Below are 26162 nucleotides of genomic sequence, written 5' to 3'. Positions count from 1 at the left end.
AATGTACAGTTAAAGAGATCTGTGGGTTCACTCTACACTTCCCTGTTACACAGGAGACAGGTCTCAGGTCATGAAGTCTGGGCCCGTCTCATTTCCCTCGAACCCCTTAAATACTAACAATGGTTTACTCAAAAATGAAGGTAGATTTCTTCCAGGAAGTGCCGCATCCTTGATCCGCCGATTCGTCAGTTTTAATCAATACAGGGACACGTCATGTCACCGGGCAGCAATCTTCCCTGCCCGGCACATCAAGTCCATGTCCTGACCTGCTAACAAACTTGTTAAGACAATCATTCTGCCTTGTTATGTCCTACAGTGATATAATTGGAGACACAGATTTTTCAATGTCTACATGTATTCTAAAATCTTAAATATGAAACATACAATATATTCTTTGTGATTATAGAATCTTAAATCAGTTTAAGCAAATGGAATATATGTATTTAAAGTAATCACAGTTTCTAAACCAATATTAGCCTAACACACAAACATAATCATTGTATTAAATTCATATTGTATGATTAATCCATAATTGTATAGAGAGAGATAGTACTACCAAGGTTAGTGGATTACGCATGCATAATGACCTTCACCACCCAGAGACAGACAACAGAGACAGAAAGAGAGACAGAAAAAGAAACAGAATAATCAGATTATTTTAACACTGCTCTTTAGACAATGAATGGGAGAGTTTCTGGGCCCACAAAATGTTAGTTTTTTTAATGTTATTTATCTTTATGTATACAGTATATAAATGTTATTTTGTCTAATTTTTAAACAGAAAATATACCCATATACCTCGATCATTCCCCTGGGTGCCCTCAGTGTCGTCTATAACATCTGTTAATGCTTTGTTTTTGGAGCAGTTCCATACTTTATACCCAAATGACTTGATCACAAATTTAAGTTTTATTACTCTATTTTTTATTTAGGATAATTGTTTATGCTTGCTAATATTTTTTTTGACTACCTTAGACAATATGAATAACATGTATGTTTTTTTAATGGGTTCCTCTTTAAACACTTTAAGAACTTTTATTTTGTATCCAGTCGGAACTATGAGCAAACCGGACTGTTAGTTTCCTCCGGAGCCAATATCGCGTTGGACAGTTAGAGGGTCGTGACGTGGTGATTGGTCACTAACCTGTGTATTGAAAACTACTTAGTTAGCGTTGACAACTGTGTGATTAGGTCGCTGGGCGTCTGCTTTACATATTAACGAGTTATAGTTTATGTGGAATAAAAAGTTTATTCGGTTGTTTTGACGGAAATCAAAGACTTTGCTGCTGCTTTGTCTGGTAAGTTAGCTGAGGCCTCACGAACACCAGATAGCATCTGTAGCTATCAGTAGGCTTGACTTAATGTCAGAAATGTTGCTATGCAAGTTTTAAACCGCATTTACATAGCGACTAGCCCGTGGTAACTTTGTACTAATTACTGTCAGTTAACCAAATTCTCTTTGCCTAGAGAAAATGATTTACTCAGACGGAGCATGACTAACGATAGTTGGGTAGCTTGGTTGCTAATAATAAGGCGGCTACTTTCACTTCTAAGCTAGCACTTGTCAGCTGTACTTCGCTCAAGTTTCTTTAGCTACGTTATTGTTAGCAGAGAAGCTAGCTGGCTGAGCCGGATAATGGCTAATGCTCTCATGTGATTCTGCTTGTGTCATCTTCCAAATTAGATCATCAGGGCTCTGTAATCGTATCTGCTGACTGATTGACCAGAACTTACACGGCGGCAGCATGAAGCTCTACAGTCTCAGCATCCACCATAAAGGTGCCACCAAAGCCAACCTTCTTAAATCGGCCTATGACCTCTCATCCTTCAGCTTCTTTCAGCGCTCCAGGTGAGTATGACTGAATATAACCAGCATCTGACTGATTAAACATTAAATGTGTGGTTTACTGTGTGTAGATTGCAGAGATTATGTAGTTATCCAACACTGTGCTCTGTCTTTTGTCATTTGTTTTGGTTTTGGCAGAAATTTTGTTTTGGTTTTAATTTACCAGACACAATAAAATCTCAAGTTAAAATAATGTAGCCTGAATACTTTTCTAGCAGTGACATTATTGTTTTTTGTTTTTGTTTTTTTAGTGTTCAGGAGTTCATGACCTTCACCAGTGCCTTGATTGTTGAGCGGACATCACAAGGAAGCCGTGCCTCTGTCAAGGAACAAGGTAAACGGAGCAGGTTCAGCCCAATCTGAGATTTTTAACGTGAGCTTGGAACTTAATTTAAGATATATAACTTCACAACCTTTTGTAACCATAGAGCGGTGTAGAAAAAGAAAAGTACAACTATTAAGTGTATTGTTGATACATAAGATTGCTGGATGACTGCTTGGGTTAAGGATTTCAGCAACTCCGGTGTGGATGTTTTTTATAGGAATTGCAGCCTTCTTGTATAGTGCTGTCATATATGATTAAAATGTTTGGATTATATGAGGAAAATGTTTTTTGAAAATTGAAATTGAAAATTGAAAAAATTGATACTACAGATCTGTTGGAGATGTAAATGTTGCTGTTGTGTCATTATACACTTTGTTTTAACTTCAATGCTGATATGGCAGACTAATTAACAGGAAAATTTAAAAGTGGCACTTCATATGAAAAAGGCTGCTGACCCCAATGATATTCAATCATCATGCATTGTGGCTGTGCTTTTTCTAACATTTGTTTGAAAATCTGTCATGTTTACTTCTACAAAGTGGGCCAACACGATCTGGGTTAATCAATATTATCAGGAACTGTCTTTTTTTATCGCAATTTTTGTATTAAATCATACATGGTTCCTCTTTCTTTCAGAGTACCTGTGCCATGTTTATGTAAGAAACGACAACCTGAGTGCTGTGGCCATTGCAGACACTGAATACCCACAGAGAGTCTGTTTCACATTGCTAGACAAGGTGGGTACAAAAACATGTAAATATATATAAATATAACTATTGCAATTTGCTGTCATCTTCAATATTGAGATTGTTGTCTCATTGTTATGTTACAGGTTTTAGAGGAGTTCTCCAGGCAAGTGGATAGTATAGACTGGCCCTCTGGCACTCCTGAAACCATAAACTACAAAGCCCTGGATATTCACCTTTCTAAATACCAGGTCAGTTTTTAATGGGTTTGTCAGATAATATGTCAATGGGAAACCCTGATGGCCTATGAGATTAACTAGACTATGATTGATCACTGAGAACAATATCAGATTCCATTGGGAAACTTCATAAGGTGTTTTCTGACCAAACGGAGGGACTGTTCATTGTGGAGCTCCTCTGAGAACAACATACCTTCAAGGGCTGTCTTTCTGTTTGCCTATCGGAATGCTAAAGTGTCACAAGCCAGTCTGTTTGCATCCATAGTTTTCCCAACCCACTTTAGATGAAGACCGGCACACTTCTGTAAAAGCAAAAGCCTCAACACCATGTGGATGGCTGCATTAATTCATTTGCTGTTCATCAGATTTGTGATCTGACAAATGATCATCATGCAATAATGGTGTACCTGACAGCTTACTGTTTTTAATTTTTGTTTTTCCCAGAACCCCAGAGAAGCAGATGCAATGACCAAAGTGCAGGCAGAGCTGGATGAGACAAAGATCATTTTGGTAAGAATCCCACCTAAGCTGAGACCCAAAGCTTTTATCAAACGTAACTCACTTAAAGGGACAGTTCTGGTGTGAGTTTCAGAGTGTTGGAATTCGCTTTTGCTGTAGATTCGTCTGCATTCTCTCAAATATAATGGAATTATATGGCACTCTGCTTGTGTCAAAAACAAAATACATTTGAAAAAAATCAACAATGTCTTACCAGTAATCATGACTGATTATGTCAAAAATGTGTAACCTATTTGTGTATTATATAGACCAATTTGTGGCCCTGCATGCCTGAAATATGATGTGGCCTTTCCAGAGCCCTTAGCAAGTCTTTACATATTTGTTTCCGTAGCACAACACCATGGAGAGTCTGTTGGAGAGAGGAGAGAAACTTGATGACCTTGTGGCAAAGTCAGAGCACCTTGGAAACCAGTCCAAAGCCTTCTACAAGACTGTAAGTGCAGACGACTCGTCTTATTAACACTAGACTGAAAGTCTGATGGCCGTTCACTGTGTAGATGTCTGACAGTGTGTCCATGTTAACTCTGCAGGCACGGAAACAGAACTCATGCTGTGAAATCATGTGATGCTGCTGCCTCGTCCTCGCGGACATGCCTCTCTCTGCCTTTCTGCTTTTCCTACAACTCCCATCATGCACCAGCCACGAGCTCTCAACACAAAGGACGGGACAAACACTGTCTATGAGATGCCGGGATATGCCAGGATGAGGGCGCCACAGGGTGGAAGGTGGTGGCTAGTCTTAAGGGTGACCTGTCCGGATTGTGACTGATGGGGGCTGAAGGACTGATTGGGTTTGGTCGGGGAAGAAGTAACATTTGAATTATTTTAACCTCTCAAAAGGTAAACATCTGTGTGGTGTTTCAATACCAGCTGCGGACATAATAGTGTGACGTTGTGTATCGGTGATGTGTTGTTGAAACGTCTTCAAACCATTTAATGTTATTCAGATTGAATCAAATCTTTATAGTTTGATTTCAACTCTTAAAATTCTTAAACGAGTATTAACAGTTGTGCTTCTGCTTAAAGGCAACTCTGACAATCTCACAGTCTTATTATTATTTCATAACATGCATCACCGTCTTTGGTTCAACGCCTCAAATCCCCAAACTGTTTTGGAGGCGCATTACCTTTGTTGCCCACCAGGTGGCCCTGTTTATTTAGTTTTATTGTCCCAATAAGCCTCATTGTTGAGGTCAATTTAGAAACTCTAATTTGAGCCATGATGGCAAGTGGCTGCTTGGACGTGTTAGTTCAAAATATTTTAACAATGATTTTGAAGCATCTTTGTTAGACTGGATTAAGTTACGTGACTTGTTTGATTTTTATCTGTCTCATAGTGTTAAATGAAACCTTAAACATTCCCACTATGGGTGAGTGTGTTAATGAGTGATGATGCATCTTAAAGCTGATGAGAAGTGCGAGAATAGGTGTGAAATGTAGAGAGATGTTTCTTCATAGATGCAGCCTTATTGCAGTGCGGCTAACCCCTTGTCCTTGTTGAGAAATATCTCATGAGCAAGACAGGACATGTAAGCTATTCTCTTTTACTGTAAACATTGTAGCCATGCTTTTCTCTCCGGTAGCCAATACACATTAACACTTACAGGAAAAGTTCAGATTTACTGAAGTGGCGTTGTTATTTTTTTTCAGTCAGTGTTGCCTACAATAGGTGTCAACCTGCACGTCCAAAGTCTGAAGAAGCAGGCAGGAGTACTTCAGTGAACTGCTGTGGATGGGAACAGCAGTAATAGGTTTTTTAGCCACCTAAAAAAAATTGATAATTAAAATCTACGCTTTATTTAGAATATTGTCACCACTTTACTTTGTCATTAGACAGCCCTGTTTAAGATTAAGCAGGTGAAACTGAAGCCGCTCTATGCTCTCATCAATGTCACCAGACTCCATTAACAAAAACAGTCATTTTAGTTTTACGTTTGTAGTCTCACACTGCCTTGATTATCGAGTTTGTGTTATTTTGTGACCCTTTAAAACTGTGAAGTCACACAATGACCATAAACTCTTATGATTGAGATAGCGGGCCACTAGCAACTGATGTTTTGTGAGGTAACATTACTGTTTTTGTCAGTGGAGACTAGTCTGTGATAACCCTATAGAGAACGTCTTCAGTTCCCTGTGTAAACGTGAACAGGGCTGTCTGAACATTTTCTGAATATAGTGTATACTTAAACTGGTGTTTTTGTTAGGTGAATAAAATATGTTTCGCTGCTGCCCTCATCCTTCGTGGTACTTAGCTTAGTGTCTGTGTCTGTACTCCTGCTTCTTCAAACTGGGGGCATGCTGACTGCCATCTGGTGTAGCTAATACACTTACTGTGGACAAGAACCTCATACAGTCCCACTTCATTAAATTCAAACTATCACTTTAACCAGGTTTTTAGAGTTCAAAAGCCCAGGCTCGTTTGTAATTCTCAAATCTGGGATCACTGACATTGTATCATAATTTATTGTGACTGATGTGATTCTGGGACACCGGTTGCTGTTGATCTTTATGGCTTCACATTGTGTGCTTGTCAAGTTTCTTCTAAAATGGGTATAACGTTTGAAAGGACAGCAGACCTAAATTGAGACTTTTCAGATCCCACTTTTATTTTCAGACACTCCACGGCTGACTTTTTTTTTTTTTAACTGTCAGCACTGTTTGCTTCGTATGTAGAAATATCTTTCTTCAGGAACCGCTGATGAGTTTAAGACAAAGAGAGGCCTTTGGTTGTGTATTTTAAATGTTTCACTTCTCTCTTTCTGCTGTATGTGTGTATGATTTGCTGATATACAACATCTGCAGGCTGCAGTGATATTGAGTGCCTGTGTGTGAGGACTGTTGCGTGTTTGTATGTGTGATCTGAATCGCTCTTTCTGCTTTTACAGTGTAAACTTTTGTGCAATATCTCTGCAGACTGTTGGTAAATGGCTCTCTTTAAAGCCGAGAGAATAAATGGAACTATTTCTCATAAAGGACAGTAAATTGATCTTTGTATATGCTATTCGTATGACTAATTCCCATTTGAAGCGTGTTCAGGGTTGTTTCTGAGACTTGTATGATTTCTCTTTTTAAAATTTCAAATTCATGTGCTAGATTTGCAAATCTGTGTGTTAAACAGTCTGCATTAAACGTTTTGATCCAGATGTGGTCTGCAAATTTGAAACAAAGACTTCTGATAATAAACAGTTCATTTCTGTCTCTATTAATTTTTTTTATTTTATCTTGGAACACTGATTATTTACCACACATGTAATCTTGCTGAGATAAACACAAACAATGGCTTCTGGTGTGTCGGTGGTATTTTCAGGCATTCAGCTACCTCTCTGAGGCGGCATTAAGGTGTTGCAGAAATGTCCTGCGAAACAGTGTGAAGGTAAACTTGTCCTGTGCAGTGTCTGAAAGTCAGCAGCCCTATCTTCAATATACATATCTTAAATCAGCAAACTGAGCTTGTGTGGCTTCACCTTTCAACAGGAAGGTCAGAAGCTGATGTCTGCAGGTGTTGTAGGGCATGTCAAACCATAATAGGAACAGAAGCCATGAAAGACCTCAGACTGTACTTCGGTAATACAAATTTTAAATTACCACAAATAAGAAGTGGCTAGCAAGGAAGTATTTAACAAATGTTGGACCATATGTTAAAGAAAAACATTGTCATAATTTAGACAACCAATAAACCATTTACTATCCTTCCTCCAATTGAAACACCCCCTGATGCCTGGCAATTCTTATTTGTCCTCTGTGGGGAACATGACACTGAGGCCTTTATTTCAAACACCATGCATGCAGTCTAATTGTGTCCTAATGTGCTTTGGCTTTCTAGTGATGTAGCACATACAGTAGTGTGACCAACAGAACACGTCTTCAAAAATAGGGGTTTTGTAGCAGAAAGAGTGATAAGTGATCAGATTTATAAAGATTGTTTATGTCCTTCATAAGGATGTTTTGTTTGTATTTAAGAGAGCCTTAACTGTATTAAATTAACCTTTTTTGAAGTGAATGTAATTTAAGCCTTTCATAATACAGATTTAACAATTTTCCTCTGTAGGGGACAGCAGGATGTCTTAATTGTCATTTTCAACCATTTTCTGTTACTTCAATAAACAGCACTGACTACAGCAGGAAATATTTTTGTTGAAAAGTATTGTGGAAGAAGACAATTTTTGAAAAATCTTGTACAAAAACGCATACCAAATATGTATAGTGAAAACCATGCACAATACCGTTTGATTTGTTAAATGCGAAATAAACTATAAAATGTAAATGAAGGTTAATGTAATGTACTTTTGTGGAAAAAAATGACCCACCCTCCACAACAAGGAGCATGTTATCAAAATAATAACATTTTTGAGAAACACATATTGCAATACGTTTCTCTCGTCCGAATAACTTAAAATATGTTGTACAAAAATAAAATAAAAATATTGCGTAATGTACGAGTTCAGAATAAGCACTTGAAAGCAACACGAGCGGCGCGCCTCGCGCTCAGCTGAGGTGAGAAGAAAACATGATGAACTGATGAGGTCTGACCAAACAGCCTCACAAAATGTGGACGGAGGTGGAAAACAAGAGCAGGACTGTCATCAGCAACGGAAACAGCTCGAAGGTAAAAAGCTAAAAAGCAAAAACGCTTTTTTGCGTTTCCTGAGGAGCAGCAATGTAGCAAAACAAGTTGACCCAAAAGTGAGCCTCTCTTTCGGTCCTACGGTTAAAACGTGACCCGTAACTGATTTACTTGTTTACAAGCCTTCCGTTAGCAGTATTTTATTTACGGTTTTTAACTCGAAGGTGTTTTACCAGCCTCCTACAGGAACAAGTGTGTCGACGCCAAGTTTTGGTAATACGTAGGTTACTTATGAGTTCTTATCCTGCATGTTTCTTATCTTTGCTGCCTGTCGTTGCCCGAAGCGCTCTGATTTTCCACATTGTCGGACTTCCTGCAGCAACTTTCCCACCTCTGCTGTAGTCAGCATGAGTCACTCTGCACTCCACTTCTTCCTTTCAATTCCTTTTTCTCCGTGTCCAAAACAATGGTAATCGTGGCTTTTTAGTGTGTGATTTATGACCTGCACTATATACAAATATCCGAGCTGGAGTGTCAGTGTGTTTTGTCCTGTCAGTGCCCTGTGCTCCACTTTTCTTTTTTGTTCAAACACGAATGTTTTGCTGCTTTTTCAGATGGTTGACCCAGATCTGACACGACAGCTTTTACATATTGTTCAGCACCGAAATGGTGAGTTAATTTCTCTTCTGTCTTCTACTTGAACCGTTTATCTGAGTTTTGTCTTAGCTTATAGTTGTAAATTGGTATGTTGTGTTTTTGAATTCTAGTTAGATCTGCAACAGTTAGTGGCCCAGTCTTTCAGTCAATCGATAAAATCGATGAACTGATGAATCGATGCAGTAATGGACATTTTATGGACCAAATGACGAATCAGGAATAATCGATTCATTAATCAACAATGAATACAATGATGGTTAGTTGCAGCCCTAATACTAACAGTCTAAAAAGTTGAACTACATGTATGTCCACTGCCACAGTACTAAGATCAGTTTACGGAGCCAGATAAATGGGGAAATCCACTAAAGGTAATTTCCATCTAGCAGTATGTCATCTTTAGATGACTGGAAATCAATCTTATTTTCTCTTCAGAGCAACACATGACAAACAGGAAAGTTCAAAAGAGTCCGAGTCCCTGTCTAAAATGAAAATAAAGGAACAGTGATCACAAAAATGCAAATTATTCTGCAAACATGAAATACTAGTGGTCAATGCTCATAGACAAGTCTCATGACTGAGTTATGTATGCAGATGTTCACACATGCACACACAGTCTTTTATATTAGCGCTGTTGTCAAGTGTTTCTAGCTATTTTTCCCCATGAAGGTTCAACAGCAGCTGCCACTCATCCTTCTGGCACAGAGGACTCTTCAACCAGCAGCAGTGGAATCATCCCTGGTGAGCCCCACTATGGCCGAAAGTGTATTCTTTACAGACCCCGTGAGACCTGTTTCAGAGGAAAAACACCTGATTTGTAAGATGTACCACACTGAGTCAACAGCTAACAAAGGCTATTTTTTACTCAGAGGGTTGAGACCTGCAAATAAGGCAGGATTGAGTTACAACAACAACAACAACAACAACAACAAGGCAAGCTTTAAAAAATTCCAAAACATTTTTATTTGGCAGTAAATTATAGTGTGAGTGCAAAACAAGGGACTTATTGTCATTTTGATCGAATTACTGGGCAATGTTTTTATTGGCTACGTCAGACATTTTCCAGAAATACTCAGAGACCAGGGGTTTTTGTCATACACTTTCAAAAATATAACACTCCTGTTACAGTATCAGCACAGCAGACTCAGACTAGAAATGTGGAAGGGGCAGTGAAATTCCTCAGGTCTCATAAATGGGCAGTGGTATTATGAATGCAGGATAAAATGCTGCAGAGCTCTGAAAGATGATATGGGGACAAACAGCCTCCGTCAGGAAGGGAGACATGTCTGAACAGCTGAAAGATGTTACAATTGTTCTTTTGTTGCAGAGGTGAATTATTGTTGTTAACATATGATCGTGTGGTAAAGCTGGACCAGGAAATTAGGAGCACGAATATACATATGAGTATACACAGTATGGGTGTAACCTATTGTATTTTATAGAATAATACTGGTATCATTTTTACTATGATAAAAGAAAATCTTCTGGTGTTGGCATAATTACATCATAGTGTTACACACAGCAACAGCAAGCGAACTTGCTACTAGTTCCACCGGTTTAACATCAATCACTGTTTTGAGTTCACGTCAGTTTTACAAGTAGCAGTAACACAAATCTGTTACTTAAAACACCACCCAGTGCAGATCACTGCAGTCAAAGTGGCCTGCATTTAAAAAAGTCCAATCTAGCCCCCACTTTTAAAAAAAAGTATGTGTATATACTAGGCATTACGGTAAGAGGGTGTAAGAACTGAAAAAGTGACCTAGTGATTGAGTAATTTGACATTAATTCAATAAGTCAGTCTGTCAAAAATAAATAAATAAAACCAAATTAATAAATATTAAATGATAAATATCATTAATGATAATTAAATTAAAAGAAAAGTACTGCCTGCAAACTGTATTTCAGAGAAAGACTGCATGTTAATTGTGTGTAACTGTAATTACTCAAATAGTGTTTCCTCTAATTTCAGATTAGTTTACCAGAATGATGACACTGGTATGATGATAGATCATGAAGCGATAAATCAAAGACGTGGTTTGAGACACTATGAAGTTTTATATGTCCTTCAACCCCGATTCCAAAAAAGTTGGGACATTGGCTAAAATGTAAATAAAAAATAATGAGTTCATTTGCTAGTCCTTTTTGACATACATTTAATTAAAACTGCACAAATACAAAACATTTAATGTTCAAACTGATGAGCTTTTTTCTGAATTCTGAATGTGATGCTCTCTGTTTGCAGCATAGCCTCAAACTCTTAATATTACTTAAAAGCCATATCAGCCAGCCTAAAACACAGTCATTAAAGAGCTTGGTGTAATGTTTGTTAAACAAATTATTTCTGCAGTACTTCCTGCTACAATAAAGAGTGAATTGTGCCACATTGCACTTACAGCATGCTCCTGTCCTCCTGTAATAGCATGCGCGTAGCTTTGTATTAACATGTTTAAATGTTTTGTGCTTTCAGGTGCCATTGCAGCCACAGTGTTCATTGCCTTTTTACTCGGCCTCTACGCCATCCTGTGGAAGTGCATGGTGTCACCACCACCACGGTAAAGGACACACACAGGCCCCTACTTGACTTTGCTGGAGCTTCAGTTAGATTTTGTTGACACAGCAATCTCTCAAACTGCCTTTCAGCGTCACATGTCTGAACTTTGGATCCGAGCTCATCAAAGAAAGACAAATCACATCATATGATCGGCACTTTTTCCACTGCTTGTTAAATTGTGCTAGTGTTTTCTTTTAGCTGTCATGTGAACACACTCATTTGTTTTTCCATTCCAGGAAGCACAGTAAGGTGAGGGTGAGAGTACAACGGAGATCATCTGTGTGAAGACTCTGGCTACCAGGTTGAGCATGTCTTTCAGCAGATCATTTTGGATCTTAACGGTGCGGACTAAAATCTGATTGCAGAGTTTACTCTCTGTCAGAGAAAAGCACAGAGAGTGACAGTATGCCACTGAAGAAAATCCTCCTAATAGATCCAAAGATCCAACCACAGAAAACGGACTCAACTGGGACGATGTGTAAGCTCCTGTTTACTCAGAGCTCCATGTTGATGTGAAACGCTTGTTCGGCAGGTCAGATTGTGCTGCTTTTTTTCTGTGAACTCTGCACTACTGAGGAATTAGGTGGCTCAGGCCACAGCTCGCTCCAGTGACCAATAAGCTGTGTGTGTCTGAGGTTGTGGTATATTTGGTAGAAGTAGATTTATTTTTACATTTTGCACCAAATGGACAGTTGATACATGTCCACTCTTCTGGCATAATATTTCTTTATATATTGCATAATTACATTACAAATGGCATTTGTAGGTTCCATTTCTGCCTTTTTTTTAAATCTCTTTGTTTCACAACATTTTTGGGGGGAAAACTCCTGAAGCTGTCAGTTAATCACCTCAACATGAGTGTTGAGAGAACATTTACTGTGGAGTCAGAAATGGATTTTGTTTTATATTTGTCCTCTGTTGTCTTCTTTACTCAGGAAGTTGTGTTTACTGTATGACTTTTGGCCTTCTCTTATAAACTGACTTTTTTACATTGAGTGGAATGTGAATATAAATAACTGCTGCGACTCACACTTTGGTGAAATCAGACTCAAACAGTGTTTTTCCTTGGTTTCATGATGCACTTCAAACCTACTTTAAGCGGGTTCTTATTATATCTGAGAAGCTGTATTATTAAAAAACTTACATGGAGGGATTGTAGTTGTTTATGGCTATATTCATATTCTAAATGTCTTGTACATCCCCTTAAATGAAACCAAGGAGTGGACAGATTCAGTGCAAAAGGAAAACACATTTTGTGATTTGTTGTCTGTGTGCATCAATAATATCAGGTCATACAAGTTCATGAGCTGCTGAATCAGTGAAGCTACATGCCGGATGGACACATCCTGCATGAATGGATACAGTCCAGCAGCCACTGAGCCACCCTGTTTAATATGCTATTTGTTATTTGAGCAGCTGACTCTGTCACAGTTGCACTGCAGCAGAGATCCAACACTTTGTGGTGTTTTAGAACCAGTTTTGCAACTTCTATAAACCACAGAGTGGAACTGACTGAGCTAAGTCATGATCAGGGAATGTGGTGTGGAGGTGTGTAGAAATTCTGCTGAATTAATCAGAGCAGAGACGATGCTGTCACTGATGAACGAGATACAAATCATTTAAGCAGTGCAATCCAGTCATCCCCTTGACTTTGATGAGGTAAGGTGCATCCACAGTTTCAAAACATCAAGGCAGATGTGTGGATAGTTTGGATTACAAGGTGGATGGTAGCTTCAGTTTTAATTGCTGAAAATGTGCTCTAACTACAGCTCATACTTCTTTTTATTTGATTTTTATACATATTTGACACAACTTTCAAAACAAAATCTATCAACTCCAACGATGTTACAAAATATTTGGTAACACTTTATAATAAGGTCCTTAATAACCATTTTTAAACAAGTAATAAGGCATTGTTCTTGCTTTAGATCCGGTAGTTGCAAAAAGCATAGTGAACTTATAATAGATGAGCAATAAAGTATATTTTAATATCAATAAGCAAACAAAATAAGATTAATAAAGGCATGGCAAAGACATAATGGGTGGGTCATGGGTGTTTGTAATGCCATTATTAACACTTATATAAGCTTATAAACACACAATAATGTTAATAAGCATCTTGTAAGGACTTACAAGGGCCTTATTACTTGTTAATTAATGGTTATTACAAGGACCTTAATATAAAGCATTACCAAATATTTAAATGATCCGTCGTAGGTGATGTTCTAATTGTGGTGTTTTTTAAATGACAATTGCTGAGAAAAAATAACAGGCAATTTTTGTAGTTTAATAAAACATTGCTTATATGTACTATACACTTGTGTTAGTCACTGAATAATTGAATGGAAAACGAGTACAAACTGTCTTCAACACTTATAACTGTTTGTAGTCACCGGTCCAACAGATGGAGATAAAAACTGTCAAAATCTTCAACATCAGTGTGATGTGTTATTCTAACCCAGATTTCTACCTGAAGCAAAACTTAGGTAAGCAGGTAACAGATTTCCTGCTCTAAACCGGTTCAGTGTGTTTCTTGATGAAGCTACATGTGTGACAACAATTACACTCTCAGTTCCTCAAATGCTTTTGAAATGACTGAAACAATAATGTGGCTTTTAAGAATCTGACTTCTTTCAGCACCTGGAGATGCACAAGGAAATAGTGCATCAGTTAAATTCAATTCATGTGAAATTACATGAACAGTTAGAACAAATACAAATGAATTGCATACTTGCTGGAAATGAATCATCTATCTATAAAAGCAAGAAGTGTCTGTGTGTGTGTGTGTGTGTGTGTGTGTGTGTGTGTGTGTGTCTAGGGCATGTATCGCTGATCTAAGATTTTGTATGTGGCTTGCGCATGATTTTAAAGTTTTTTAATTCATTTTTTAAAATATCATTATTTACGTAGGACGTGTTGCAGCATTGCACTGTTCCCGATAGGACGCCTTTTAGGGGAGCTCCGCCCCATTGTGTGATAGGCCTACACCTGCTCAGTAACCCAATTCACTCTGGATTTCCACGCCTGACTCATCTCATCTGTAAGTCAATTTAGCACCTTTAAAGTGCGCTACAAAGTTCCATTTTCCAATTATATTCGAATAATTTCCAGCGAATAAAAAAGCCACGATATATGAAACAAAATAGTGACACACCTAATAACCCTTACTTATATTATTCACATCCATCTGTTTGTGCTGCATGTAAACTTATTCCCTCCTACATCTGTGTCTGTATATATGTCTAACCATGTTGAATGATTAAGTTTCTTTTTCTTAAAATAACTAAAAATGTATTTCTGTGTCTCTTTATATCTCAATGTACATCCATGTATTACCCAATATACACTTAGTATATTAACACTACGCAAGAGTATTACACCTCATTGTACATCCCACTTTTACACACAACCTCATTTGGCCATATTTGAAAAATCTACTTAATCTCCCACTATACGAATACATACTTCCTACGGGCACTGCACTAGTAACTGTAAAGCAAATTCAAAGTAGATTTGTGGGAGATTTCTGCAGTTACTGGATGAACTGTTTTATCAAATAGTGGTATGTATGAGTTGATATTTGAGTCATCAGTTATCAGTGTTCTCTGTTGCATCCTGTAGATAACATCTCTAGCTGCCTCACAGTTCCTTCTGTGTGTAACATACACTATATTCACTTCTGGACTGTATTTCTGCACGAGCCTTAAGGAGTTTAAAATACTCTCCAGATTACCTGCATGTTTTTTTGCTCGAAACGCATTGCTATGATAAGCTTCAAATTTCAATCATATATGAATATGGTATGTTAAAATGTGGAATAAATAAAAAAGCTTCACATATGAAAGCTGCAGAAAGACATTAATGTGTGTCTAATGAACAAAGCATCTATGTACAGTATTTAAAGACATAACTGTTTCACTCTTACATTTCTAAACATGACTAAACCTTTGTTACAGTATATATTCTCTTGAGGTATGTTATTACATTATCCCAAATGTTTCCAATAATTTTTTAAGTACGGAGAAATACACAGTTGCAATTAAGGTAACGGTCCATTTCATTAAGTTGCCTATCAATGACCTCATATCCCCTTTGTGCATTTGTCCACATTGTGGTTGTATGCCAGGATTAATCATGAATGTACTTTTTGTCCAGTTTTAAGCTAAATTTTTACAATACACTTTTTATATCTTTGTTGTTCTTATCTATATCTTTTAACCAGATTAAGTGTTTTAGAGAAACAAGCTGCTAGGCTCCCAGACCAGCATTGGAAAAAACACTGATTTTAAACATGAAACTGCTTTATTCAGTGTTTTTACCAGTGTTTTTAATCACCTTGCCGGTCCGTTTTGGAAGAGGAGACCTCTGCAGATAATTCCCAGTAAAAACCTCTTGAACAATGAACACTGAAGGGATCCTGACTGAAAGCAGCTGACTGCTGGTGCTGAAGTTTCTGCTTGACCGTATTTAAACTACATGATTGAGAGAACATGTTTAAACTATTGAAAACATATAAGATATTTTTTGGCCTGGTGTTTGACTTCATATTACATAGTGTCATTGGAGACATAACCATATATGACACTACATGGCACCTGCTGAATATCAGAAGGTTCAAAGCTTGATTTGATTTCAGTGAACTTGTCCGGCTGTGCTTCAGGAAAATCCTCCTCTTCCATGGTGCATAAATAAGTCTTGTTTGTGACTGATGTTATTTGCTGAACGGCCGGGCTTTCCCAGAACACAGTGACAGACTGTGGAAAGTAGTGTGCTTCGAGCGGCACATAGGAGAGTGATGAGGCTGAAGGAGATGACTGGGAACCAGGAGAGGGCAGTGTGCTCAGGGGTTCAGGATCTCTCAGTACGGCTGTTTGGTTCAGCAGAGGTTTGGTATTCAGGATCTCAATGTCACAGCTGCTGCACTCCTCCACCTTCTGAGACTGCAGCCACTCAGAAGTCTGTACAAATTAATGGAGATATCGTATAATGCTGTAAGGCACATAATTGCACATCATTTCAGATAACAGAAGCAGGTCCATATTTGTGTGCCTAATGTGTAAGACTATGAGAGGTAAACAAGGCCCAGAAGTGGATCTATTTTGGCACGCTGCCGCTACAACAAGGATTTCCAGTGAATTACTAAAATGTCATGACATCATAATGGACCAAAAATGTGTGAATGAGACCCAGATTGACAAATGCTGAATTTTGCCTTTAATGCTCTTAAAGGAGAAGTGTGTAGGATTTAGTGGCATCTAGCATTATAGTTGCAGGTTGCAACCGACTAATATACTCCCCTCACCTATGATGGCCTTCAGGTAATGTAAAAACACAAAAGGCCCTGTAGTATATTTTATGTTACAAGTGGTATATTTTATGTTACTTTAAAATAAGTGTTCTGATTTACTAAAGGGCCACAGTCTGACCTTTTGTTGAGAATAGAACTGTAACAACTGGTTCAAACCAGAATAACGTACTGTAAGATTTGGGATTTGTCAGACAGTAGAGGCGTTTGGAATTTGAATATAAACAAGTATAGGTTGTATCCTTTTAAGGTTAAAAAGTAGATTTAGCAGCGTGCTCGATCCCGGGAAAACGTGCCCATGCGTTGGGTGGGGGATGTTACAAACAGAATTGTTTAAATATTCTTTCACACAGACAGAAAAGGCAGAGAGAACATGGGCTTCATTGGACTCGGGTCCACCTTTTTCCAGCAGCCTTGAAATTGACAAAGTTCTCCTCCACTGTACCTAGGCAGTGTATTCTGATGTCTGATAATAAAGAAAACTAAAAGGAACTTTGACTTGATCTTTGATTGATCTTCTCACTCAGAGAGGTAGTAAATTTACACTACAGCCCTCTCTAGAGCCAGGACTGCCTAAAAACTGGGTATTTCACCGACACCCCTTTTCACCCGAGGAAGTTCTAGGGCCGGTGTCTAATCATGAACCAGTTCCTCACTTTTCGACAGCCAAAGAACCGTCTTTCGGCCATAAAAACTGGTTCCAGAGCGGCACTAACTCTTTGCTGGTCTGAAACCATGAATCGCTTACGTTAAGGGCTGGGAGCGGTATTATCATGACCATCGTGACCAACAAGACCAATTTAAATGTGTATGATTCATTTTATTTCTTTATAACTGCAGTGTTATTGATACGAGCTAATGTTTTCAGGCTAATGTTAGCAGGCTAGTGTAGTTGGCAAGCGTTAGCCTACAACAAAGTCTAACATTAACATCTTACATTTAGTGTTAATGAGAACGTAATCACTGTCCATAGCAATCAAAACGAGCAGAACAAATGTGTTGTACCAGCTGTGTTTGGATGCCAAAGTAGGCTCGCAAAGCCAGTAGCAACATTTGTAAAGAGACGATGTAGTCCGCCATTGTTGTTATGATACTTGCTGAGAGATATACAGACATATACAGTGACAGGCTCTCGAAAGTGGAAAAGCAAACAGGTTCTGTGTGAACTAGCACAAGCACCGGCCCTATGGAGTCCATACTATGGAGAAAGATAGATATCATAAAGATGTGTGCATGATTCCAACTATTCATAGTCGTAAAGTCTCAGAAATTGTTTGGGTTAGGATTGTTTTTATATATATCTAATGCCATGAAAATAATGGGGCACATGTCCTGGCAATAAAAACACAACAGTTCTTACTTTTAGGTAATTATACACTAATGAAAACATAATATGAATACTATATTAAAATTCTGCAAATAGATTCCCCTTGATCCAACATACTGCTCCTTTAAAACCTATTTTAAACAAACAATTTATAAGATTTTCTTATGTATTTTAAAGGTCTATTGCCATACCTCTTGCAGGAAGCTGTCTAACTCAGGAGTTTTGATGTTCATACCAGCAGGATAACCAAATATCTCCTTCAGCCCACTCTTCAGCCTGAAAGAAGGACAGAACAAAAAAGAAGAGAGAGGATCCAGGTCGTATTCTGCAGGAATTAATGTTTAAGTGAAGAACTAAAGATGAATATGCTCACATTTTTCTTTGAGGCCAGATGAGAATGGTGCAGCCCAGCAGTAACAAGATAGGAGTCAGTATCTTGGCCAAAATAGCCGAGTCTGGCAGAGGAAACAGAAGGTGAGCAGATCGCACAATCAACCAGTAAAAGACAAAAAATAAATATGTATTAATAAATAATAGAGATAATGTTTTATCTGTATAATTGCACTGGATGTGCACTGAGCTCACAGTTGGCTGTGGTCCTGATGGTGATATTGGTTGCTTCTCCAGGCCCCTCCTTAGTGAGAGCGCTCACAGAGAAAGCATACTCCTGGTTCTGCTTCAGACCCTCTATGGTCACAGACTTCCTCCCAGGGTCTGCCACCGACAAGTTGAACATATCTAAATGTACACAAGATTATGAATGCCTTGTTTGTTATTTTATAGTTTACACAAGAGATCAAAAAATTATTAACACTAGAAGTTTTGCTGTGCACCCACCTGCAGCATGATCCTGCAGCAGATGAGATCCTACTTCCTGTACTGTAACCAGGTAACCAGTGATAAAGGCAGGTTGAGCCGGATCGTCCTCATTGTAACTCCACTCCAGTGTCACAGATGAGGAAGTACTCAGAACAGGTTCAACCAGCCTCGGGGCCTGTACCGATTCTAAGGAAAGGGTTTGAGGAACAAAGAAAGATTAATTAAGCATTAAACAACAGACTTTAAATAATAATGCAACTTCCCCAACTGATATGAATCAGGAACACGGTTTTGTGTTTTCGTTTCTTGTCACTTTACAAAACTGCTATAAATTATATATTAATATTGTTTAATACTTTCACTGAATTCAATATTTTAACCAACTTTAAGCCTGATCATCACTACCAAATGGAATTTTAACCCTTTAAGTGCCAGTTTTTTTTGTTTTTTTTTTGTTCTTACATAATGCCACTGTTATTAAGAAAAGAAGAAAACTATTATCTGTATATTTAATGCTAGGGGGATTCTTTTTTCATAGTGTGGAATATGTCAATGATAATCAACAACACTGATATTCATGCATTTTTGTTTTTTTGACAACCTTATAAAAAAAGTCCCTTTCCTCAAACTGCTATTAAAAAATACTATATATTAATATTATTTCCACTTACACTGAGTAAAATTATCTTTCATAACTACCATTTTTCTCAGAATTTTTCACTCCCTTTAAATGCCAGTCAGTTAAAAAAAAATTTTTTTCAGTATACTAAAAGTCAACAACTAGCCAACAACATTGTTTCTGATGTATTGCTTCAAACACTGCATTGCTTCACAATACAGCAGCAATAACACAAGTGGAAACAGGGGAAATAGCATGTATATGCCCCATACGGCAAATATGACAAATGATTGATCAGGTGAGAAACAGTATTATATTGTATACTATTTTGAAGCCAGTGCTCTAGATTTAACACCTGATATAATATAATGCATGCTGTTATGCTGTAATGGTCTTGTCCCTGCTTCCTCCTCTCTGCATATCTGACAAACAGGAAGGATGGTGTCCCCTATATAGATGACATCTGGAGAATGTCCTCATTAGGGCCTCTGATGAAAACATCCTGTGTCAAAACTTTAACTGCCGCACCCTAACAAATGTTTAATTTTTTAACCCTTTGCTGTCTGTTGATGATCTGAAATGTAACTTAAACCCTCTGCTAGACCAGCGGATTTACCTCAAACAAACAGTTGTTAGGTGCACATAATTGCACAGACAGACAGACACAGCTCATTAATCAGTAATAACACTCACTGAGCTCTTGTGAATATCCAGTCTGTACCTCAAGCAGTCTGTGTCCATTTTCTGTGCATCCATAGATATTAAATGTATATCTACTACCTGCTTTGCTTCCTGCAAAATAAAACAAAATGAATGCCAAAATAGGAAAAAGCATGAATGGTGCAATAACAGTGACCACTAAAGGAAACCAACTAAACAGGAACTCACTAGCAGGCAGGAACAATGTGTTGTTTCCCTGTGGCACCTTCAGCCATTGCAGATTACAGGGCACTGCATTTCCCAAAATGCACCACTCCACAGTATAGCCACAAGTGGCAGAGTCATGATTGCCCCAGGACAGATTAAAACCCTCAGCTGAGCTGCTGCTCAACCGCTTCTCTACTGGGAGGATTTCTGGACAGAGACACAGATTTCTGACTGGTGTGTGGGAAAACCTCCACCAACACTGAACTGAAGAGATTCTACATGTGTCGCTCACCTTCATCTTCCCTCTGTAGGATGGTGATGTGAGCTGGGATACTGGAGCAAGTGTGGAGGACAGCCTGGACAGTGAACTCATACTGTCCTGAATCAATGTAGACCTCTGTCTGGGTTTGTCCACTGTCCTTCCACTCGGACCAGTTTTGGCCTTCCTGTGACCACTGAACGGTGTAGCCTTTGATCTTCACTGTGTCTGGGGAGCCAGGAGCATTCTGTGAACAAACGGTGGTCATTAAAGTTAGTAAAAGTTTGTGCTGTGGTGACATATATTCTGTTAATTAAACCAGACAAAGTGAAAAGAAAACAGGCACGCTTAGAGGCTCACAGGAATCCACAGTAGAGTCACTTGACGGCTGTTTGGGTCGGGCAGCTGTTTTATTCTCCTCCATACATCCAAGGTCACCAAAGGATCTGAGAAGATTATTTGTTCAGGGCATCACAGGCATTGAAGATAATTCAATACCAGTACCAATATACTAAGTGTATTAAATCAGTAGGTTCTAGCCAGGCTTTGAGCTAACTGATGTGTAGGACTTGTCTTGTTGGCTCAACTGTTTCTTCTTAAACACAGAATATGTAATTTTTCTGCCCCTCAATGAAAACCATACCAAATGATGAGTTTGTTGACATTGTGAGTAGCATGGGCTAAAGATCTCATTGGGTCTGAAAATTGTTGGAAACATTCGGGTTGTATGTCCACAACTAACCAAAATATATATCACAAAGGTCTATTATACATATAAAAAATAAAAAAAAATGGGGGAAGAAAAATTGACTTCCCTCCCAGTTATATGTGGGCAGAGTTAGTTATCATGCAACCTAGGTTCATGAATGTTGATTTATAGCCTGATTTAGCCTGAAATACAATGACATATTTGGTCTTGCCTCAAAGTTAATTGAACTTGGATTTTATCACACCCTTGTGAACACCATATAATTCTGGTTATACACACTTTTTGTACTCACAGGTTGTGAAATTTATGGGCAGTGTCCATTCTCCCCAGATCCTGCCATTGACAGAGCAGCGTACCCTGGTAGAGTAGTTGGTGTTGGGAAGCAAATGTTTCAGTTTGACTTTGCAGAGACCACTGACAATACTGCAGCTCAGCTGTTGAAACACACACAGACAGAAGGTTAAATAAATGCACTGAAATGTCAAACTTTCAATTCTGCAGTATGAATATTTTGGTGAAACCGCATTAAACTCACCTCTGTGGTCTTGGCTGGGTCTGCAGTCACCTGACAGAGGAGGCTCAGTGGGGTCACGGTCCAGTGTACAATCCAGGACACAGTGGTGTTTGTCACCCCAGGGACCACTCTGTCCACCTCCACCACAGGAAAGACTAGCAGAAACACACACAAATTACACCCACCCATTTGATAAAAGTTCATCATAAAGTCATTGTGCAGTGAACATTGAAACAACACAATGACTGCATTAACTGGGGTACATATACTGAATGTTCTATAGTTTGATTGTTGGCGTGACCTCTGACCTCTCTCAGAGATGTTGAAGCTGTAGCTCTCTTTCTCCTCTCCCAGCTGGTCCCTCACCACCACACTGATGTTGTAATTTTCCAACTGTGGGACAACCGGGAAAGTACAAGACAACTCCTTGCAGCTGATGGGAGCCTGGTCTGAGTTCCTGTTTTCAACAGCAAAAAAGGGCATGTGTAAAGACTTCTGAGACATCCAACAGAATTGTCTGTTTGGACATTTTCTGTCCTGAAATTCTGTTTAGTTTGGTTGTCAAGCTAGGGTGGTATGCTATTGTAGTCTAGTTTGAAGAGCATGGAGCGCCAAAGGAATTTAACATACGTTTATATTTAAAACCATGTTGTTTACCTTAATTTAAAAAAAATATCAATGTTCTGTATCAAACAAATCTATTTGGAGCTTGTGTGAACAGTCGGTCCAACCATGAAGAGAAGCTCTTAAATATTAATCTTCAAATATTCCAAATTAAATCTGGATATCATGTTAATAACACACATATTATAATATTGTGTAAATAATCCAGTGCCTTTTTTTCAAAATTTCTTTGTACTGAAAATCTGATATTATAACAGCTCTACGGAATACAGACAGAGCAATACCTAATTATGATTTATTTACTATTTAACTTCATAGCAGAGTAACAGAAATGTGTTGCTCAAACTGAGCCTCAACTTTGAAATAAAAAAGAGCAAAAAAGGTAATGTTTGCACCTACTCTATGTGGAGTGTGTGTGTTTGCTTGTTGTGATCAAAGGGGATTGGTTTCCTGCCTGGAACCCAGGTGCAGGTGACAGTTTTCATGTCTGAGGTCCCACAGCTGAGGTTTCTGGGCTTCTGAGCAGGAACTGCAGCACACACACACACACACACACACACACACACACACACACACACACACACACACTCATTGCATCGAATGCTACAGTGCTCCATAATACAGAGGCTATAACACATACATTGGAAACCAAGAAGACAGCATGCATTTGGCCAGCATGAGAAATTATTTAATCTAGTGGAAATAGTAAAAACCACAATTTTGAAGCCAGAGCTCTAGATTTAAGGCCTGATATGTTATAATGCATGCTGCTATGCTATAATAGCTGCATCATAAACTCTGGTTTTAATGGGTTTCAACAAGGTCAGTTTTGTCTTTAAGCGTCTGAGTGTTTGTATTTTCGACACACAGATTATTATTATAGAGTTATAATAGGAGTTGAGGTGCAAATTCCATGATTCTAAAAAGAAACTTAAAACCCAGACCCTTTCAATGTGATTCAATATATTGCAATTTCTTTCTAAATTTAGGGAAACATGTCATAGGAGAACATCCCACCATATGCATGACATGAGTTTAAAAAAAAGTCTTGTTTTTTCCCGGATCTGCATTCAAAGAGTTCACTTATTTTCCTATATCATGTTTTGTTTTTCATATGTGAGAATCTGAGAATATTAGTCAAATTGGTGTTGGGTTGTTTTTTAATGTCATACTTCATGTTTTTTTAATTGTGCACTCAAAGAAATATCAATCCAACTGGTGTTGGTTTATCCATTTTAAGAATGGCTCTTCCTTACTCTTCATGCATATTTATCACAATCACTGCAACATCCATTATCATAGCACTATTAATTATGATTATGAGGGGAAGTGTATTGATATTTTCTTCCACACCTAATCTATATTCAAAACATGTCAAGAATATAAATAAAAATATGAATAATTCAAACTTACAACTGATGTAGTTCCAGGCAGAGATTGACTTGCCTGTTGCATCATTGCAAGAGACTAAAAGACGTTTAATGCGTTGGATTGGTGGGATTGTCAGGTTCTCTACAGTGATAGCCTTGACTCTGGCTCCAATGCTGCTAAGAGGGTATGTTGTGTCCCCGTAGCTCATGCTGGTGATATCGACTCCTCTTGAGGGAACGCAGCAGAACATGGCGCTGGTGTGCTCTCTCATCAGCCGCTCCAGAGGGAAGATCTGTGCCTTATCCGTGGCCTGTGCACCTACAGATCACAGACAAGAGTTATAGCACAGTTTGCTGTTTTTCTTTTCTTTGAGAGGCTGAAGCAGGCTCAATTTTAGGGATCTTTGACAACCTCTTTATATACATGGCCACTTTATGCTGATAATATGCAATTTCAGGCAAAAACCACATAGTCTTTCTCATGTATTAAAATGTGCTATGTCCACCTACTGTATTTGAATATTTGTTCATACTGAGGTCCCTAAACAGGCTTTAAATTACATAAACTGGGTATCACTAGTAATCTGAGACTCTAGTGGATTAAACAAGCCCAGTTTTCTTGATGTGGGATGATGTTAATTTCTTGAATCTTGAGCTCACAGAACATAAAGAGCTCATGAACCTTTACAACCACAAACTAAAGACCTAGAGCATTCAGAGGGTGTGCAGCTTTCCTAAGTATATTGGCAGGAAGAGGGTTTTTTCAGCAGTTTTAAGAACAGATTTGCTCGTCATCCAAATGCTGAAAATACAAAAATCAAGACCAAATCACGAGATGGATTTGTGTGCGTTGTTCCAAAGGTCTTGGCATATTGGTGTAATAGTCTTGAGGGTTTTTGACCATTTTTATCCATTCTCGATATAAAAAATGTACCTTATTCAGCACCAAATGTATATAACAAAGGGTTATTTAATTCAGTCATTTTTATTAGAGATGTGTGATCAGAACAACTTAGCACACAGTGCTGAGCTGCATCTCACACTAATCTTCAGGTTCACAGCTTTCAGATGATGTCCACCACTTCTATGTGGCATTTATAGTTGAGCTGCTATCTCACCCTAAATATCCACTGCCCACACCCACAAATTCTCTAAAAAGGGGGGGTCGAGCCCTATGAGGTTAAAGCAAATAACGGAAAAAAAAACATTATTATATCACAAAAAATGATGAACCAGAATGTTCCATACAAGCTATATAAGACGCCGTCTTTGAGTCAGATGTGCATTGCAACATATATATTTGTAATGACTGCAACAGTTGAGAAACACTGATGTAAAGATTGGTGAAAGGGTAGAGAAAGGAGATGGGGCCTTACTCTTGCTAAGAGAACAGAATAATCACTTATTTAATGTCATGATCCAATCAGTGAACTATTATTCTTATTAATAAATGGACCCTTTTGTATTTCTTTGGTTTAGTTTGACTCATGAACACTGACATTTAAGAACCAGAAAAGTCTCATCTCATACCATCCTTGGTAATCCAGTCGCTCCAGGGACTAGCGACAGACTGATTATAGAAATGTCGCATCCTGACTGAGTGATCGACACACTCCAGAGGCAGATCCGAGCTCCATGTCCATGTGTATTTCTCCAAATCCTCAGAAAATAAACTTATATTTCTCTAGAAAAACAAAAACAGGTTGAAGTGTACATGACTTTCCGAGCAATTTGGGATTATCCATAACACAGACACAGTACATGCTGTTAAAAGAGTACATAATACCATAAAGCTTCCAGGATTCAACTATATATGGAGTGTTTAAACATCCTTCAGTACTCACATTGTAAATAACAGTGTGGTTTTCTGTGCGACCAATCTGTATCTCATAGATGTCGCCCACTAATCTGCTGTGGTTTACCAGCCAGCTCACCAAGAGGCTCTGCTTGTCTTTGATGGCATGAAGACTGATGCTCGGGCTTGGCGGCTGCCAAACTAGCACACAATACATGAAAAGTCACAAGACACATTTTTAGGAGGTTTAAATATAGGAGAGGAGGTACGTTAAATAACATAAACTCACCAGTGTCCATGCAGCATCCACTGTGATCCTCAGATAATATTAAATACAACCCAAGCAGGTTAATCAAGCATGTTCCAAAATGAATCATCCTCTGAACAGAAATGATCAGCGCAAAAGCGGAGGGAAAGACTGGCCATTCACTGCACATGCTAACTGAAAGTCCCATGAGTCTGCCCACAATTACTGTAAGAGTATTGCATAATGATGTGACACAGGAACCGTGGGGGTGTGTGTGCAAATGTCAAACTAATGTGGCTTTCCTGAGTGATAAAAAAAAA

The 26162-nt window shown here is 38.4% G+C and overlaps 3 protein-coding genes across 8 annotated transcripts; 2 read left to right on the top strand and 1 right to left on the bottom strand.

Moving 5' to 3' along the window:
• The first annotated feature begins 1088 nt into the window (after positions 1-1088).
• ykt6 (YKT6 v-SNARE homolog (S. cerevisiae)) lies at positions 1089-6817 on the top strand. The gene is made up of 8 exons (XM_059337419.1): positions 1089-1298; positions 1685-1849; positions 2098-2180; positions 2808-2908; positions 3004-3108; positions 3541-3606; positions 3947-4048; positions 4146-6817. The coding sequence occupies exons 2-8, from the start codon at positions 1746-1748 to the stop codon at positions 4179-4181; spliced, it is 597 nt and encodes a 198-aa protein (XP_059193402.1). The 5' UTR covers positions 1089-1298; positions 1685-1745; the 3' UTR covers positions 4182-6817.
• Positions 6818-8066: 1249 nt separating this feature from the next.
• Positions 8067-12382, top strand: sb:cb288 (uncharacterized). Of its 6 annotated transcripts, none has more exons than XM_059337710.1 (5): positions 8067-8221; positions 8794-8848; positions 9485-9574; positions 11304-11388; positions 11624-12382. In XM_059337710.1, the coding sequence occupies exons 1-5, from the start codon at positions 8162-8164 to the stop codon at positions 11670-11672; spliced, it is 339 nt and encodes a 112-aa protein (XP_059193693.1). In that variant the 5' UTR covers positions 8067-8161; the 3' UTR covers positions 11673-12382. The 6 variants fall into 6 exon arrangements, with proteins under 6 accessions (XP_059193693.1, XP_059193694.1, XP_059193698.1 ...); XM_059337711.1 differs by having other exon boundaries at positions 8068-8221; positions 9503-9574; XM_059337715.1 differs by lacking the exon at positions 8067-8221 and adding an exon at positions 8280-8452 and having other exon boundaries at positions 9503-9574.
• A 1277-nt stretch (positions 12383-13659) lies between these two features.
• osmr (oncostatin M receptor) lies at positions 13660-25894 on the bottom strand. The gene is made up of 17 exons (XM_059336755.1): positions 25885-25894; positions 25645-25796; positions 25331-25484; positions 23844-24119; positions 22830-22959; positions 22115-22263; positions 21828-21961; positions 21585-21726; positions 20944-21029; positions 20617-20830; positions 20346-20531; positions 20151-20249; positions 18857-19024; positions 18605-18757; positions 18393-18474; positions 18211-18295; positions 13660-16345 (listed from the first exon to the last, which is right to left on the bottom strand). Exons 1-17 carry the CDS (start codon positions 25892-25894, stop codon positions 15935-15937), a joined length of 2631 nt encoding a protein of 876 aa, XP_059192738.1. The 3' UTR covers positions 13660-15934.
• Between the last annotated feature and the right edge of the window lie 268 nt (positions 25895-26162).

Source organism: Centropristis striata, chromosome 7 (assembly GCF_030273125.1).
Source record: "Centropristis striata isolate RG_2023a ecotype Rhode Island chromosome 7, C.striata_1.0, whole genome shotgun sequence".
Lineage (NCBI taxonomy): Eukaryota > Metazoa > Chordata > Actinopteri > Perciformes > Serranidae > Centropristis > Centropristis striata.
This window is presented reverse-complemented; position numbering and strand designations above follow the sequence as displayed.